General features: G+C 40.1%; 1 protein-coding gene across 1 annotated transcript in view; it reads right to left on the bottom strand.

Moving 5' to 3' along the window:
• Positions 1-3320: 3320 nt before the first annotated feature.
• The window catches only part of ZNF318 (zinc finger protein 318), a 32554-nt gene continuing 17204 nt past the window's right edge, over positions 3321-18670 (bottom strand). The window contains exons 6-10 of the mRNA XM_012448699.3: positions 15537-15838; positions 9927-10130; positions 9362-9461; positions 8025-8143; positions 3321-7737 (exon numbers count right to left, since the gene is read on the bottom strand). Of these exons, the coding sequence (XP_012304122.2) occupies positions 4423-7737; positions 8025-8143; positions 9362-9461; positions 9927-10130; positions 15537-15838 (4040 nt within the window). The 3' untranslated portion in view covers positions 3321-4422. The remainder of the gene's footprint in view (positions 7738-8024; positions 8144-9361; positions 9462-9926; positions 10131-15536; positions 15839-18670) is intronic.

Genomic DNA, 18670 nt, shown 5'->3' with positions numbered 1-18670 from the left:
CATTTTCATGGTCACAATGTTGAAACAAAACAAGATACAAAATAAAAAGTGATAGCCTTCCTCTTCCCTCTCCCAAAGGCAACCTTATGATTTAGTTTTGACGAGATGACAAGAAGATGTTGAACCACAAAGTATTGAATTACTTCTTCAGCCAAATCAGAGGGGTTTGGGGTTTGACTGACTTCAACCTGCTTATGAAGTCTGGCTGAAAGGAAAAAGGGGGCCATCTGAAAACTGGATCCCCAAAACTTTTTTGCTAACTCTAAGGCCAGTTTAACTTCTTCTCGTCCTCAGTTTTTCTTCTAGAGCTGCAGAAGCAGTGTTCCCATCATGGCCTGGTACTATTATTCCAGAATGCTGTTGAAGTGAGGAAACCACTGGCAACCTTGACATGCTTCACTGATATAGTGCTTTGTATACAAAGACCCAGGACAGAAGCAAGAGGACAGCTGGTTTCTACAGTGCTAAGCACCCCAAAAATAAAAGAGGCAATTTACAATTTTTACCAACTAATAATTTGCTAAGTATTAACAATTTGATAATAAAAACAGCTACTATTACACATTGTTTCAATGAATTTTTATTGAGCACCTGCTATATGCCAGACAACTGTGCACTGTGAATACAATGATTAAAAAAACAGTAAGCAAAGACAGACTTCTTGCTTTAGGGAGTTTTTGATGTACTTAAGGGGAACAAGGGGAGTATATAATTAATCAAAGAAACATAAATGTAAAATTACAACCATGTTAACTGCTACAACATAAACATACATGTTTATATATGTATTCCTGCGAAAGTGTATACAGGTTGAGGGCAAATCAGGAGAGTTGTGATTTTAAGAGATTTTCATTATAAATTCAACTTCGTGACTTATCAATGAATATTGTATACACAGCCTTTTTAGTTAAAAATTACATAAACGTTACTGCAATTTTAAACTCTAAATGAGATGAGATGTGCTCACAATACAAAATACTATTTCCATTTGTCCATGTTCTCACATAAATTTTTAACAAATGTAGACTTCGTTTTAGGTCCTTATCCTAGATTTGGTATGTAAGCTTTGTTAAGGTGAGAACTAAGGTTTAGGAATATATATTAATGTATTAACAAAGCTTACCTACCTATATATATAATATATATTATATATATTACATACATATATTATACATATATATATTTTAAAGAAACCACTCATTTATTTATTTGTTACAGGCTATATCCTCTCTGAACCCTCCTCCAATTTTTAAAATTACACTTCATGTTCCTATTGGATGCATGTGTCCTGTATGTCCACCTCCCCACCCCATTATTCCTCAGTCCCTGAACCTGGCAGTCTGATAAATGAACTTATGTGCTGGCATACTCTGCTACCAAAATATTAACTTTTTGACTTTTTAGAAAGATGAAGTGTCATGAGTGAAGTAAGAATACTTAACTATATTATTCAGCAATATTAGCAGAAAGAGAATATTACGTACCCTGTGAATAGAGTATGGCTTGTAAAGCAGGAAGCCCTCTACTGGCAAGGACAAGGGGGATTTATAGGGAGTTACTTATATACCTTAGATAAAATTAGGTGTTTGTCCAAATTTAAACATAATTGCTGATCATTTGCTCTCACAATTGAAGATGCCCGATAAAAGTTGTTCCTCATGTTTGTAAAATTTAAAACATAGTTATATTACACCACAAGCTTCACTTAGAATTCAGGGCCCGTTTCTTCCATGTGCCTAAGTCTCCCAAGTTGAATGTTTATTCAGTACCACGATGGTAGTGAATAAAAAAAAAATATGCTCTATTTCTAGCTACTGGGTTAGAATTTTGTCCTTCCTTTCACCTGTCTCCTCTGGATAGGTTCCAAAGCTAGATCCCACTAATCAAAAGGAGGCAGCAACACTTCCTGCCCAGAATACAGAATCCTAAAAAGTTCTCCCTCTGCTGGTTCAAGCAAGATATAAAGAATGCCATTCCTACATCCTTAGAAGTCAGCATTATTTTTGAAAAAACCAGATTGGTGGATGCCTTTGGTGTAAATCCTGAAGTTACCCAGAGTACAAGAGGAGTTACTACCAAAGCTTAGGCTCAAAGTACTCCAGCCCCAGCTACTTGAGTTAGTTCTGCCGTCCTTATAATAAATTTTGCTTTTCCCTTCTCACACTTTTCAAGCGGCCCCCTCCTAACCTAGAGAGTAAGAGTCCAACACCCTCTGAGAGGGAAAAAGGTTAGGACTGAGATCTCGATATGGTTACCTCTTCCTGACTCTTTATCTAAAACCATCGGTCTCTCCCTAAAGAGAAGTGGAACTAAGTGAACAGGACTGAAAATCAGTACAAACTGGCATTAAAAATTATGCTCCCTGAATTCCTATAGATAACCTGCTAGAATGGGGAGGGAGTAGTTCTCTGGGAAAACAAATCTTCCTGAAGCTCATCTGGGCTTAAACTCTTCTCAATGGCACCTTTTGAGTTAGTCTATGGTTTCCAAGCAAGAAAACTGCATTGAGCTCAGGCTTTCTCCTACAAAATCAGGGATAGAAAGGTGACACAGGCAAGATATCCCTACCCTGTACATATTTGGTGCTAGGATAAAAATAACAATCCTATCTCAAAGGAAACAACACAAAACAATTCTATAACACAGTGAGGTAAACTAATTTGTCTAAAATCACAGCAAGGTATAGTTGAGGATCTAGCTCTCCCAAATGTGTGCCCTTTCCATAACATGATCAAGAGTGGCCAGAATGACTTCTAAATTGACATTAGTAAAAAAATTAAAAATCCTTTCCAAAGTTGACCTAGGGATTTTATAGCTCTGTATATAAGGAAACAGGAAAAAATAATTTTGGGGGAAAAATACAGATCAGGAATTTTCTATTATCTTTGAGGAACAGGTGGGTAAATGACTCTGAAGTCCCTGTTGAGTCAGGTTATAAAATGCTGACAACAGGGATATCACGAGGAAACAGGGACAGAGTTAGAACATCTGAGGACTGAGCTCCCTAATTCCCAAGAGCAAGAACCTGATTGTCCTAGGGGAGCTCAGTTCCCAGAAGACCCTATGGAGAGTCAACACAAAGGTATACAAAAAGCTTCACAACAGGAAGATGCCAATACCAGACCACTGTTGCCTACTTACTACCCATCCAGGCTGTGCTGGGGCAGACTATATATCCTAACATTCTGGCATGAAGTAATTCTGATAAGTGAGGAAAGAATGGTTGGGGGTGCAGATAGACAATAGGGCAGCAGGGATTCATTGTTCTAGTTTTCCTTTGGAGTTCAAATGTGTGTGATTTCAAAACAAAAATCCAGAAGGAAACATGAGATTAATGCATTTATTCCAAGTAATTAACACATTAAAAATAAAGTTAAACTTGTCCAAGCCAACTCATAAATTCTTTAATCATTTTAACAAAATGTACAACCCAAAACATCATACTATGGTGGAAATAAATTGGGAGAGGAGGAGGTAGAGGAAAGGATACATATGGGTTTGTGGAATAGGGAATGAGTTCAATCTCAAGAAAAGTTTCACAGATCTTCTACCCCTTCACAACAGAAACGGCTGCTAAATAATTTAGTACAAAGTGTTATTGGATCACAATACAATGAACAAAGGCCATTTCAAAAATAAAAGTGATCCCAAAAGCCTATCAGTTTCTGACAATGAACCATGAAAAAGTCTTACCGATTTGTCGATTTGTCGTCTTCTTAAAAGTGAGCCTGCCAGATGTTCTTCCTTGTTTATTTCCAAACAGGTTTGTGGGTTAGCAGGACAGTGCATCTCAAGAAAGGCAACAGAGTAAGGGAAGTACAGGAGTTGACATGCCAATAAAGGATGTAAACAGTAAACAAAAGAGTTACTCACGTTGCATTTCAAACAATGTTAAGGCAGGCCCATCCAAATGGAAACCTAAGAGATGAACAATTCTTCCAAGTTTTCCATTTCAGCAAGCTTTCTGGTGTTTCTCCCAGAGATGCATCAACTGCCCGTGAAATTGGGCAGGAATACAACACCGCCATTGGAGAGGTCAGCTGTCTCCATCCTCCCCCACATTTCAGAAATGGCAGAGTCAAAGCCAAAATACAATCAAAGCACACTATGTGGTGAACCAGTTAAGACATCTGATTTTAATGACAAAGTGGGAGAAAATAAATTGGCCAAAAAAACTCAGAAAAAACATTTTTACAGATATATATATATAGAAGTTGTTATTGATTTGTCTGGTATTTTAAGGGGAAAGGAAAAAGGAAAGGAGGTAAATTTTTCAGCTTCCATGAACATTTACTGTAAGATGCTGACTGCATCTCTTGGTGTAGGTTCCAGATGATATAGCAAACTAGTCCTGGATCATCTGGGCATCTGATTTCTAGAAGCCAATTTGATTCATTTGCAAGCAGCTCTAGGTATTTATTCTTAGTTGTGAACACTGGACTCTGTGTGGTCCTGGATGGCACCAACTGTAGCTTCCTGTTCAGGCATTTCCTGAGGGACCATATTGTCTTCAACTACCTGCTCCCTTGGAGGTGACCTTGACATTGGAGTTTTAACCAAATTCAGAGGGTTGCCACTGTCATCATCTACTTGCAGAATTGCCACCTCTGTGATGGATGCATTCGGTATTTCTAGCTGTAATGACCCCATCTCCAGGGAGCTACACTTAGAAGGGTCACCTGGCTCAGAGAGTGGAGAACATAGTTTATCTTTTTGAACTCCAGAGGTCCGTGTCACAAAGTCAACAAGGTCTGGAAGGCAAGGAGATGGCCCAAGGCCTACAGAATTAATTGCTTTTAATTCCAATCTGAGTGACTCTTGTTTGTCTAATTGGGAGGATTCTTCTACTTCCTCAGGCATCATTCCTCCTGATAACAGGTCAAGGGCCTGGTGTGTTCCCTCTAGGCCCCCCAAGCCTCGGTCAACATTTTCTGTAAGTCCAGTTTTCAAAATGTTAGAAGGGATCCTAACACTCCTGGGATTAGATGAATTTCGTTCACCTTCTGTCTCAAAGTCAAGCACCAAGGTTTTGGGAGAATCTAATGGAAACCCAGAAAAAGATGGTATTGGTTCAAAGTCAGTGGGAGTAGAGGAATTACACCCTATAGGTAATACAGAATTTTCTTCACAAACTTTCTGAGACAAGGCAGTTGGGGATCTATGTGCTGGGCTTACCCGACTACTGCGGAAATCAACAGGCACATCTCCCAGGGCAGTAAGGTCCTCTACCTTTAAGTCTGTAGCTTCAAAGTCTTTTAGGGCCTTGTTTTCTACTGTCACTGGTAACTCTGGATGGACATCTTGTGGCTCCAGTGCTTCTACTTTTGGTTTCTCTGGGCTCTCCCAGGTCTCTGGCCTCTTGTTTTCATCCCAAACAGCCAACTCATACATCTTTTTAACTAGAAAGTCTTCTGCTCTTTTTCTCTTGAGTTTGAGGCGTCTGTACCTAGAAGTTCTAGAAGCTGATTCTGGAGCTGAATTTTTTAGCCCCTCCTCACTAACTGAAACTCCTTGCTCTTGTGGACTACCTGTTAAACACACTGCTGATCTGGCTGGGGACTGAAGAAACAACTCTGGGGCAGAAATTTTCACAGGTATATCTTGTGGGTTCTTGGGTAAAGACCTAGCTTCTGATGAAAATGAGTCTAATTTTGCCTTTGTGGAAGAGCAAGCCTGTGGACTCAATTCAATCATGACTTTACTTGGAGTTTCACTTCCTGTCATCAATTTATTGGACTGTTCAGCCTCTTTGTCAATCATTAGCAAGTTGGGTTGTTTTACTTCTCCTTCCCACATGTATCTGTTCCCATGGTTCAAATTAGAATCTTCTATGTTGTGGGGTCCAATGCTGGTACCCACTCCCTCATCAACTATCCCCTCAGAGAGCTCTTTTACCCTTCCTTGTAGTTCAGTGTTTGTCTCTATCTCACTTTCTCTATAATCTTCAGATTTATGGAGCTCTTGGCTTTTCTTATCCTGGTGAACAGATTCTCTGAGGTGGATTTCTACCAACTTCTGAGATTCTTTGTACTGTATATCTAACAGTTGAGGAGGTGGTTCTACACCAGGTGGCCCTGGCTCTTCCAGGTCAAGCTCACTCTTCCTCTCTGGAGATAAATCCCTACTAGTGTCACTCTGGAAGGAACTAGAGGTCCATACGGCCAAAGTGTCTGTCTTTGGGGTAATCGTTTCGTAAGTCCTGCTTTGGCACAACCTTGTCAGAGGCTGTAGGAAGCCATAGGTGCTGCCTGTGCTTTTTGGGTCTACATGTTCTACAACTGACCATTTCCCTAGGGCTACCAGAGTTTTTACAACGGGCTTTTCAGAGTTGCTGACTATAGGAGCAGTGACCAAACCATCATCTTGATGCAATTCTTCTTGGGATGCACTGCTGTTCAAAGGAGAAGTAGAAGAGGTGTCTGAATTTTTGGTTCTAGAGAGGTTGCTATTTTCCCCATTGGCCAATGGACCACCACTCAGCTTAGTCTCAGGGGCCCCCTTTCCACCACTACTATAGAATATGTCATACAGGTCCTTAGCATTGGCTGTGGCTAAGCATGAATTTCGCTTCTCTAATTTTTTGGCTTGTTCACTGAACACACTTGAAAGGGGTGGTGGAGGACGTACTAACACAGAGAACAGGGTCTGGTCTCGGTCACTCTCACTCACCCCAGGAGCTGTCTCATCAGAAGGAATGGCAGCTGGCTGTGCTGAGGCCATGATAGCTACAGGCAACACTGGGTTCAAAATGTTAGGACCCATAAAGCCAGGGCTGAGAGTCTGAGATACAGTTGGGTTTGATTTTACTGGATCCAAGATAGCATTTCCTGGAGCAGGAGATGGGGCAGCTGGATGAGGTATAACTGGGGGTGGTGGAGGTGGTGGAGGTGGAGGTGGTGGAGGAGGTGGTAGTATTTGTTCAGGTAAATGGGATGGCTCATTCTTTTCAGCCAACACCACTTTTTCCTCTGGAGACCCTTTTAGAATCACCTCTTCCCCTCCAAATGCTTTGGAGATGATGTCTGGAGGTAAGAGGAGATCAGCTGAAGACTCTTTAACCACTGGCAGAGGTTTAGCAGTGGTTCCAGAGGACTTAATAGACAGAAAGGTGTTAAGAGGAGCTGGCTTGCTCATTGTAGCTGAACATGACTTGCGGAGTACTGTGGATGGGATAGGCAGGTTGGGTCGGATCTTAGTCTGTGTTGAAGTTGTCACGACAGGCATCCAAGGGCTGGTATGTGCAACAACAGTTTTTCCAGAGAGCTTAATTTTGATAGGCTTTGCTTTCCCAGCTTCAGCTTTGCCATCCTCTTTGTCCTTACTACTTTCTATAACCTCTTCTTTAGAGATACTTGGGGTCACCACTGAACTTTTCTCCTCTTCTTTTTCTGGCTTCTTCCAGCTGAATTTTCCAAAAGAAGATGATATTGGTGATTCCTTCTTTACCTCTTCTTTTAACTGGAGTTTGATGCCAGTGTTCCTTTTATTTTCAGCTTTTTCAGGAGAGTTCCTACCCTCAGAGAGTTGGTCTTCTAATTTCTCAGAGACTTTGTCATCCTCCTTTACTTCTTTCACAGCCTTTGCCTTTTTTTCTTTCTTATCCTCCTTTGGTTTCTCACTCAGTTTGCGCTTTAGCTCACTCTGCCGTCGTCGTTCTGTCTCTAGGACCACAGCCAAGCCAGCTTGGCGGTCCAGATTCCGCCGCTCCTCATATAGTGGGTTTTCATCCACATATTTCTGAGAAGAAAAAAGATAAAGGCTCAAAAACTGGTAAAAACACAAGAGAAAAAAATCTTGGCCCTGCCACTGTTAGAATTTACTTAGTAGAAATCCCCAGAATAATCTTCCTCAAGGACATACAGGATGCTATCAGCTCAGCATCTCCCACTAGGATTGAGGAGAACTTAGAGGTTATATGGAATTTGAAGTGTCAATGACTTTTTCTGGCTCAGAATTCATTTGACAAAGTCAAAAGAACTACTTCAGAAAAGTTGGAAACTTGACAGCCTACTACAAAGACCAACCTTGTATTTCTCATTGTGCTGGTGACCCTTCGCATGTTGCTCCCCAGAAATTGGATCCCCCAAAAATTCTTCACAGAGCTGGCAGTAAAATCCACTGATGGGAACCAGAAACTCAGAGCCTGGAAGAAGTAGAAAAAAGTCAAGGAAATAAGTCGATTCCAATCCAGAATAACAGCAACCAATGGAAATCCCATCACCCCTTTACAGTAAAATAGTTACAGTATAAACGTCCTTACCCACTTTGAAGTCAGAAGTAGCATTTAGATGAATCCCAATAGCAAGTCTTTCCAACCTAAGGCTTGAACTATAGTCTTCTATTTCTTCTACCTCTTGGGAACACTAACTGGTTAATTTAAGAGTTTCCTGTGCCAGATTCACTCCTGTTTCTGAGTCTCCTCAAATCCTAACTAGCACTAAGCATCTCAGGAGATATAAAAACTATACTCCCGAATAGTTCATTATCATTTTATGAGGATCTCTCATGTTGGTATTAATCACTGAGGAATCTATCTTCCGTAGATCTAAAGGATACAGAAGCAGTACTGGCTACTTGTGAAGGTAAGAAATTGAAAAGTTTAAAGACGAAGAAAGTTTCTGCTTCTCCATTTACCCCTTATTAATGATGACTCAAAATATTGTATAGCTCTTAGTTGAAAAGGCAATTAAATTACTGCATCTCCTAGCCAGACACAGTGGCTCACACTTGTAATCCCAACACTTTGGGAGGCTGAGGCTGGTGGATCACCTGAGGTCAGGAGTTAAGAGACCAGCCTGGCCAGCACAGTGAAACCCTGTCTCTATTAAAAATATAAAAAATTAGCTGGGTGTGGTGGTGGGTGCCTGTAATCCCAGCTACTAGGGAGGCTGAGGCAGGAGAATCGCTGGAACCTGGGAGGCAGAGGTTGTGGTAAGCCAAGATCGCACCATTGCACTCCAGCCTGGGCAACAATAGTGAAACTCCATCTTTAAATAAATAAATAAATAATTTTAAAATTACTGCATTTCCTCTCCTTTTTAACCTGGATTCCAAATAAGTAAGATTTTTGGCCCATAAGCCAATGACAAAGACAGTTCTATTATATTTTAAGTGACATGTCTATGTTTAACATCTGTTAATAGTAGATATTTGGCCATATGGGTAGAGATCATGGTCTTATAGATCTCTTTATAGCTTCAGGACCTAGTACACCATTTTGTAGACAGAAGGCATTCTTACAGCTTTGTTAAAAGGAATGGCTATGTCTCATGCTATGCTGCTTCCTAGCAACTTAGCTCAGGGACACCTCTTCCTCAACTGAATATAAGGAAACCACAAAGGAGGCAAAGAGAAAACATACCTTTTGCAGGAACAGTTATCTTGTCAGTGCGCTTTACAGCATCTTGCTTGGCCTCACTCTGGGTCTTTGAAGCCCAAGGTCTGTTGTAGGGATCCAGTGTCTATTTGTAAGAGGCAGAGGTGCTCACACAACAGCACTAAAAACTCAATGACCCACTTTTCTCTCTTTTTTTCCCCCATACATAAGACCAGGGGACCAGAAGCTCCCAGCTACCCACCCCCAACCCCTCTGCCAACTGTTTAAATGGAAATCACCTGTGGAAAAGGTAAACACATGTTAGAGCAAGTACCAGAAAAAGATAAAATGAAACAAAAAAATCAGGTACTCAAGGAATCAAAAGAGGCAGAAACCTCACTTACACTTGTCATGGTGTTTAGTTATAGCCAAGTCCCCTGGACTGAGTCCTGGGAATGGTGTCTCCTTTGTTGGTATCTCTTGGCTCTTCAGATTGGGGCTCCTGCCCATATGAGAATGTTTCCTTTTCCAGCTTTGCAATGCAGATAGGGGTATAGAAATTTGAAGAGAGTGAGGGTGGGAGTGAAAATACAGAGAGCAGGATACCTACCTGTGTGTGCTTCTTATTGTGCATATGGGTAAAGAAGTCAAACATGGTTCCACAGATGGTGTTGCAGTCTTTACACCAGTGATTGCCAGCATCATAATACTCATAAGCAGCAGTAGGCTGATCCAACTGCTTAGTGGCTGACTGGGGGCTTTCGGCAGGCTTGGGGCTCTTAGTACGAAACTTCTCATTGTTTACTTTTGATTCCTAGAGGGGAAAAATCTGTACTTAGAAGAAATTCAAGGCAATCTAGACTTGTCTTCTCTTAGAAATAGTAAGTGGCCATAATAATACAAATACAGCCATATGACCATATTTTCAATATTTAAAGCTGCACAAGGTGGGGGGAACCCTAACAGAAACATGTCTCTAAGACTCACACAGAACAATTTGACTTCATAGTGCTATCACAGCATGAAAAGTAAATCATAACAGCAATATATTTACTTACATATCCTAAAATATCTCTAGAAGAAGAGCCAAGGTTGTGGAATCACTGGCTGGGGAAGGGAAGTGGAAAGCAAGGGTGGGTAGGAGTCTCTTCACCGTATACCCTTGAGTAGATGTTGAATGTGTTACCTATGCAACTAAATAGTTAAATTTGAAAATCATGATGATGACTAGGGAGGGAAAAAATACCAAAATGGAAAAGGTAATTGACAGGCTAAGCAAAGAAGATGCAGAAAATAGATGATAGCGAACTTATCACATATATCCTGGTATGAAACACTGCAGAGATGGGTTGGTATACATAGATAAAGCAGACAGTCATCTATGTAGAATGATTTAAAGGAATCTGAAAAAAAATTCCTAAGTGCCTAAAATATCACTTTTAGAATTTAACACCTTTAGCAGCTAGGCGTGGTGGCTCACGCCTATAATCCCATCACTTTGAGAGGTTGAGGTAGGCAGATCACTTGAGGCCAGGAGTTCAACACAAGCCCGGCTAACATGGTGAAACCCCATCTCTATTAAAAATACAAAAATTATCCGGGTGTGGTGTTATGCACCTGTAGTCCCAGCTACTCGGGAGGCTGAGGGCATAAGAATCACTTGAACTTGGGAGGCAAAGGTTGCAGTGAGATAATATTGTATCACTGCACTCCAGTCTCAGCAAAGAGTGAGACCCTGTCTTTAAAAAAAAAAATAAAAAAAGAATTTAACACCTTTGAGTTATCCTTTTAAAATATATTAACTCCTTAATATTAAAGTTATCAATGGTAAATACTTTAATATGAATTAATTTATTACCAAGCTGAAACAAGGCACTCAGGAAATGAGAATTTTGGTTAATGTTCAGGAGTAAGGCATAGAAAAAGATAATTTTTGCAACTCAGAGTCTAACTATGAATGGGGTTCTATAGTACACAAGATGAAGGAACTAGGCACCTGGAATATTGAGTCATGTGGGGAAAAAGATAGGATAAAGGGAAATAACTGGGGCTTCCAAGATACTCTTTCCCTACCTGAGTCCTATTCAAGAATCACTAAAGAGATCACACCAAACAGGGAGAGTTCAGACTTTCCTGGGGGGAGTATTAACTGGCATCATCTTCTAGAAGATAATCTAGGAATACATATTACCTACCTCAAAATTCTGTATACCCTTTAACCCAGCAATTCACTCCCTGACATTTACCCTACAGAAATTATCATGTCAAACAACAGGTGATTTGATTGGTTAAATAAATTTTGCTTAACCATGCAACAAAAACAACAAAAAATAAGGGTGTTAAAAATGATATTATAGAAGTGTATTTACTGACATGGAAAGATGTTCATGATATACTGAGAAAACAAAATACACTTGAATAATCAATACAGACATGTAAATAGACATAGAATGTTGAATATAACTTTATCCAAAAGACTTTCTCTCACCACTCTATTCCCCTTATCCTGCTTTCTATTTTTAGGCACTTGTCATTACCTAACATGGACTCATTTATTGTCTGTCTTCTGCTATTTAATGAGAATAGGAAACTTGTTTATACTGTTCAGTGTGATACTTTCCATATCTAGACCAGTTCCTGACAATTTCTTGATGATCAAAAAATATTTGTTAAGTGGATTAATGGACAGAATTAATACCTTGGTGTATGTATTTGGAATAACATACACCAAGGACCAAGGTATTAATAATATCATACACCAAAGTGTTAGTAACAGTGGTCTCAGCTGGGTCCAGTGGCTCATGCCTGTAACGCCAGCACTTTGGGAGGCTGAGGTGGACAGATTACTTGAGCTTAGAAGTTCAAGACCAGACTGGGAAACATGGCAAGACCTCAACTCTACAAAAAATACAAAAATTAGTTGGGCGTGGTGGTGGTGAGCACCTGTAGTCCCAGCTACTGGTGAGCCTGAGATGGGAGGATTGCTTGGACCCAAGGGTTGGAGGCTGTAGTGAGCCATGATCGTGTCACTGCACTCAACCTGGGTGACAGAGTGAGAACCTGTCTCAAAAAAAAAAAAAAAAAGTAATAATAATAGTTGTCTCTAGGTAGATGAAATTACAAGTTTGTGTGTACTTTTCTGAAATGAACAGAAAGGGAAAGAAAACCTTAAACCAATTATACATTTTAAAGAGAGGTAAAGAAAGAAGACATACCAAGGACAGGTAAGAAAATAAGGCTGTAGACATAATATTCCTTATTGCTGAGATAAAAACTGAATTGTAACATATCCCTGTTAGTTTCAAGACCATGAAGACTCATAGAAATCAAGATGATATAGATTATCATGGGGTTGGTATATGAATAGAATTCCAATGTACAAGTTAATTACAAAGGACTAGAGCTTTTAAATTCTTCTCCCATCAAAGGCCCTACCTAGACTCAATACCCACGTATAAAAGACTAGTGCTGGTCGGGCACGGTGGCTCACGCCTGTAATACCAACACTTTGAGAGGCCAAGGTGGGCTGGCCAAGGAGACCATCCTGGCCAACATGGTAAAACCCCATCTCTACTAAAAATACAAAAATATTAGCTGAGCATGGTGACACGCACCAGTAGTCTCAGCTACTCAGGAGGCTGAGGCAGTAGAATCACTTGAACCTGGAAGGCGGAGGTTGTAGTCAGTCTGGCGACAGGGCAAGACTGCCTTAAAAAAAAAAAAGACTAGTCCTACCTGGTTGAGAAAGAAGTCTCCCAGGAAGACAGGGAAAAATAGAGCTTGGGTGATAATACAGAATATATTCTCTTTCCTACCTCTCAATTCAACATTAACTGAGGATGTATCATGTGCCAGACATATTGTATGCCATGGGAAACACAAAGATAAAAAACTTTCCTCTTTTATCCTCAAGAAGCTCTCAGGCCAGGTGGAGTGGCTCACATCTGTGATACTAGTACTTTGGGAGGCTGAGGTAGGAGGATCATCACTTGAGCCCAGGAGTTCAAGACCAGCCTGGGGCCAGGTGCGGTGGCTTACGCCTGTAATCCCAGCACTTTGGGAGGCTGAGGCGGGTGGATCACCTAAGGTCAGGAGTTTGAGACCAGCCTGGCCAGCATGGGGAAATCCTATAACTACTAAAAATACAAAAATTGGCCAGGTGTGGTGGCACACACCTGTAATCCCAGCTACTCCGAAGGCTGAGGCAAAAGAACTGCTGGAGCCCAGGAGATCAAAGTTACAGTGAGCCAAGACTGAATCACTGCACTCCAGCCTGGCCAACAGAGTGAGACTCTGTCTCAAAAAAAAAAAAAAAACCAGCCTGGGCAATATAGCGAGATCCCATCTTTATCAAAAAAAAAAAAAAAAAGAGCTCTCATTAAGTGAAGACAGAAATTAGAAGAGTCTTTATATAAGACAACAAAATAAATTTTACAAAGAAACAAATTACAGAGTGCTAAAGAAGGGCTGACTAGATCGGGTGGAAATCTGGAAATTCTTCATGGAGAAGGTGGTATCCAAATTGGGACTTAATGGATGAGTGGGGTTGGGAGAAAGATTATTACAGACTAATAGGATTATTAACGCAAAATTAGAGTGGTATAACACCAGATATTGCACATCTGAAAAACTGCATTTTGAGGTGACAGCAGTGTAAGATGTTATAATGTTTCTTGAGCAGTATTCATTACTATGTGCCACACCCTGGGCTATGTATTGGGAATCATATTGAATAATGACATAGATAAAATCCAAAATCCCTGGAACTGAGTAGTGCAGCCGAGGAGAAAAAAAAAAAAAACCCTGGAACTTTTGTACCTTAAAGTCAAATTGGGGGGAATACATATAATTATATAATTAGATCTGTCATAAATGCTAAGAGGGAGTATTACAAGGTATTATGGGAGTGCATATCAGGCAAATTTAACAGTGTAGGGAATCAGAGAAGGAAGTTAGAGAAGCAATTTAAGATGCAATCTAAAGGATGAATTGGAGTTAGTTAAAAAAAGCAGATAAGGAAAGAGTTTGGTTTGCATGGTAAAGAAAGGGAACAGAAAATGTGAGGTCATGAGAGGAGATGATGTATTTGAAAAATGAAAAGGTTAGTAACAAAACTACAGTAAGCAAGAGGAAAAAGAGGCATGAAATGAGGTTGAAGAGGTAGGCAAGGGATTAAGTATCATGATCACTGGCTGTATGTGGAGAAATAATTAACGTAGAAATATAAGCTAAAACTGATGTGGCTTGGAGTTGAACGTCAATAGAGATGGTAAGCTGAACGGAATCAAGATTTACTTTGGAGAGGGACCTGACAGAATTTGTAATTGATTGCGTACAGAGCAGTTAGGGAGAGGAGAGCACTAAGAGTGACTTTTAAGTTATTGGCACGAAAACTGTTGGACAGTGTGCCATTCATTGAAAATGGATAACAATGGAGGAAGAAAAAGTTGGAAGGAGGTTGAGCACAACCATTAATTTAGTCTAGGACATGCTCAATTTGAAGTGCCTATGAGATAATGAAGTGGAAATGGTAAGTAGGTTGTTAGACAATCAGAAGACTCATTTGAACTGGAACATAAACTGGCATTTGTCAAATGGCATTTTAGCATAGGACTGGATGAAATGGCCTAGAAAGAAAGAGCAAATTCTGGAGAACTGGGCAAGGACCTAGCCCTGAGAAACTCAAACATTTAAAGATTATATACGAGAAGATAGACAGCAAAGGATACTAAGCAGGAGCATCCAATAATGTACTAGGAGGAAAAGAAGTGTGTCAGAAGCCAAGGGAAAAGAGTATTTGTAGAAGAAAGTGATTCTCAGCCTCAAATGCTACTCATTTGAGAAGTAAAATGTATCTACTGACTTTAGCAAAGTAATAGTGACCTAGACATGAACACAGATGCTAAATATGAACCACCCCCAAAAGGGTATATACAAGTTGTGAGAAGATTAGAAGCTAGATAGGAGTGGGTTAAGAAGTAAATGCTGGAACAAGAACATGGAAGGTCCTGAATACCAAGGATTTTGGATTCTTTGTGGGCAACAAGGAACAGCTGAAATTCTGAAGAGGAGTACCATGCTCCAATCTATACTTTAAGAAAATAATTAACAAGAGTAAGAACAGTTTGAAAACCTCAGCTAAGAAAATGGTTAGAAACCTTCTGTAGGAGTCTATGGGGGAAAAAAAGGTATAATAGAAATGGAAAAGTTGAGTTGTTACCTTGCTAGAGGAGGAGTTTGAGAATGATGACCCTTTTTCTGGGCTCTTAGATTTTTCTGCTTTCCCGGGCTTCTCTGTAGGCTCTTTACTGTCACTTAAAGACTTCTGGGATTTATCAAATATGTTAATTCCCAAGATCTGAGCCACTTTGTCCAGTTCAGATTGCTTCTTTTCTGCCTCTTCTGCCTCTTGCCGTAGCTCTGCAATGTCCTTCATAATGTTATCCTGAAGCCGACTCACCTCCACCAGGAGTGGGTCTTTATGACCATCCTTCTCCCTTCTTTTCTTGCGCAGCATTTCTCCTGAGCAGTCAAATGTCAACAAAAAGAAGCACAGGGAAAATAAGATGAGTCATTTCTCATTTACAAGTAGTAATTTGTCAGGGCCTTATGGTTACAAGATCTTTGCCCACAAAAGTTTCTAAGAGCAGCCAGGCACAATGGCTCACGCCTGTAATCCCAGCACTTTGGGAGGCCAAGGCGGGCAGATTGCTTGAGTTCAGGAGCTTGAGACTAGCCTCGCTAACATGGTGAAACCCTATCTATACTAAAAATACAAAAAATTCACCAGGCATGGTGGCAGGTGCCTGTAATCCCAGCTACTCTGGAGGCTGAGGCAGGAGAATCGCTTGAACCCAGGAGGCGGAGGTTGCAGTGAGCCAAGATCGTGCCATTGCATTCCTCCAGCCTGGGTGATAGTGAGAGACACTGTCTCAAAAAACAACTTTTTTTCTAAGAGCAAGTGAGACTGTCCTTCCACATGGGTTGGTGTAAGTGAAGCTTCTATGAAGGTAAAGGATGGGTTATGACATTATCTTTAGTGAAAAGGTTATTAGCTAAGGATCTATGGACAGGCTTCAGAAACTCCATGAACTCCCATAACAGTATATACAATTTTGTGTGTGTCTCCCCAAAATATTAATAAATGTTATAACTATGAATCTAGCAGTTGTCCTCTCTTCAGAGAGCTGAAGAATTATTTTAGGGTAATACAGTTGACTTTATCTGATCTAAGGACACATTAACAACTTCTTCAATGAGTTTTAGGTTTTGCCTCTGATTGATTGATTGATTGATTGATTGATTTTTTGGTAGAGATGGGAGTTTTGCCACCCAGGCTGGTCTCAAATTCCTGAGCTCAAAATGATCTGCCCGCTTCAGCCTCTCAAAGTGCTGGGATTACAGGTTGCCACTGCACCCAGATGGCTTATTTAATATTATCTCCTAGTCCAAACTCCAGAGCCTATGGGGTTAATCCTCACCAGATAAATAACTAAATTTCTCATCCCTAAACAGTCCAAACCCAGACAGAAGCAATTACATCTTCTCCCACAATGTTCATTCATACTATCAGTATTTAGAAGCCTTGTTATGTTCTTTTCCTCACTGTGTATATGAATTCCTAAAAGCATAAAGAAATGGAATAAAAAGGAAGGCATCAGGGAACACTTTTTTTGCACTAAGTTTAAGGAAAGACCAGGCATGGTGGCTCATGCCTGTAATCCCAGTGCTTTGACAGGGAGGATCACTTGAGTCCAGAAATTTGAGGCTACAGTGTGAGCTAAGACAGCAGCACTGCACTCCAGCCTGAGCAACAGAATGAGACCCTGTCTCTTAAAAAAAAGAAAAATAGAAAGTACACAAATAGGATGAAGACATATTGAAAAGACACAGGTCTGACTCCAGTTGGCCAAGAAAGAAAAAGAAAAAAAAAAAAAGAAAGGACACAGGAGCCAACTCACAGGGGGTCCCATTGGCCACAACAATTTGCACATTAAAATAAATAATGATAATAAAAGATTATAACCTATCAAATGAAGAATCCATGAATTCATACTCATATAAATGAATAAACAAATGGGAGTGAAGGTTAAGAAGTTCCCTCTTATGGTAGAAAGCCAACTAATAAAGGCTTCTACCAAAGTGAATGAGGAAACTTGAAAAATCCCTATTTGATAACCATCATAGGCCAGACACAGTGAGTGGCTCATGCCTATAATCCTAGCACTTTGGGAGGCCAAGGAGCTCAGGAGTTTGAGACCAGCCTTGGCAACATGGCAAAACTTTGTCTCTACAAAAAAAAAAAAAAAAAATTAGCCAGGCATGGTAGCTCGTGCCTATGGTCTCAGCTACTCAGGAGGATCACTTGAGCCAGTAAGCGGAGGATGCAGTGAGCTGAGATAGTGCCACTGCCACTGCACTTCAGCCTGGGTTACATAGCGAGACACCGTCTCAAAAAATAAAATATATATTTTTAAAATTTTTAAAAATAATTATCACCATAACTGGCTCAGGCAAGACTCATCAACGGATGCTAAAACTAGTGGGTGGAAGTTTGAGAAGTAACTGAATATTTACATAGTCTCAAAGTATCTCTTCTATAAGATACACATTAATTAAAAAGGATAAAATAGTAACTTTATAGTGGAGAAATCTGGCAGATGCTACCTTAACCAATAATTAAAATTAACATCACCAGTAATGGGACAAATCAACACCCAATACAAACTCAGCAACACTTCTGTGATATTTTTGCAAAAAATGAATAACCTGAATTTAATCATAAGGAAACAGACCAATCAAAATTAAGGAATATTCTACAAAATATGTGACCTCTTCTTTTCCAGAATGCCAATGTTATGAAATACAAAGACTCAGATTAAAGAAGATTACAAGAACATGACAACTGAATGTAATAAATAATCTTGCACTTTGTTTTGCTATAAAGGGCATTAATGGGACAATGTCAAATATGAGTAAGATTGGTAGACTGGGTAATATTATTGTATCACTGCTAATATCCTAATTTTGATAAGTGTATTAAGGTTATGTACCTTCTTTGTTGTTAGGAAATACTTACGTATTTAGAAGTAAAGGAACATCACATCTACAGTTACTTTTTAAAACTCAGAAAAGGCCATTTCTGTGACTAACACCTATAATCCCAGCACTTTGGGAAACCAAGGCAGGCAGATTGCTTGAGGCCAGGAGTTTGAGACCAGCCTGGACAAAATGGTGAAACTCCACCTCTACTAAAATTCTAAAAATTAGCCAGGCGTGGTGGTGCACACCTGTAATCCCAGCTACTTTGGAGGCTGAGGCTTGAGAATCACTTGAACCCAGGAGGCAGAGGTT

This window comes from Aotus nancymaae, unplaced genomic scaffold, assembly GCF_030222135.1.
Source record: "Aotus nancymaae isolate 86718 unplaced genomic scaffold, 86718_ANA_hifiasm-v0.15.2.pri h1tg000040l, whole genome shotgun sequence".
In the NCBI taxonomy this organism is placed as follows: domain Eukaryota; kingdom Metazoa; phylum Chordata; class Mammalia; order Primates; family Aotidae; genus Aotus; species Aotus nancymaae.
The sequence above is the reverse complement of the archived record's forward strand: the minus strand, read 5'-3'. Positions and strand labels throughout refer to the sequence as shown.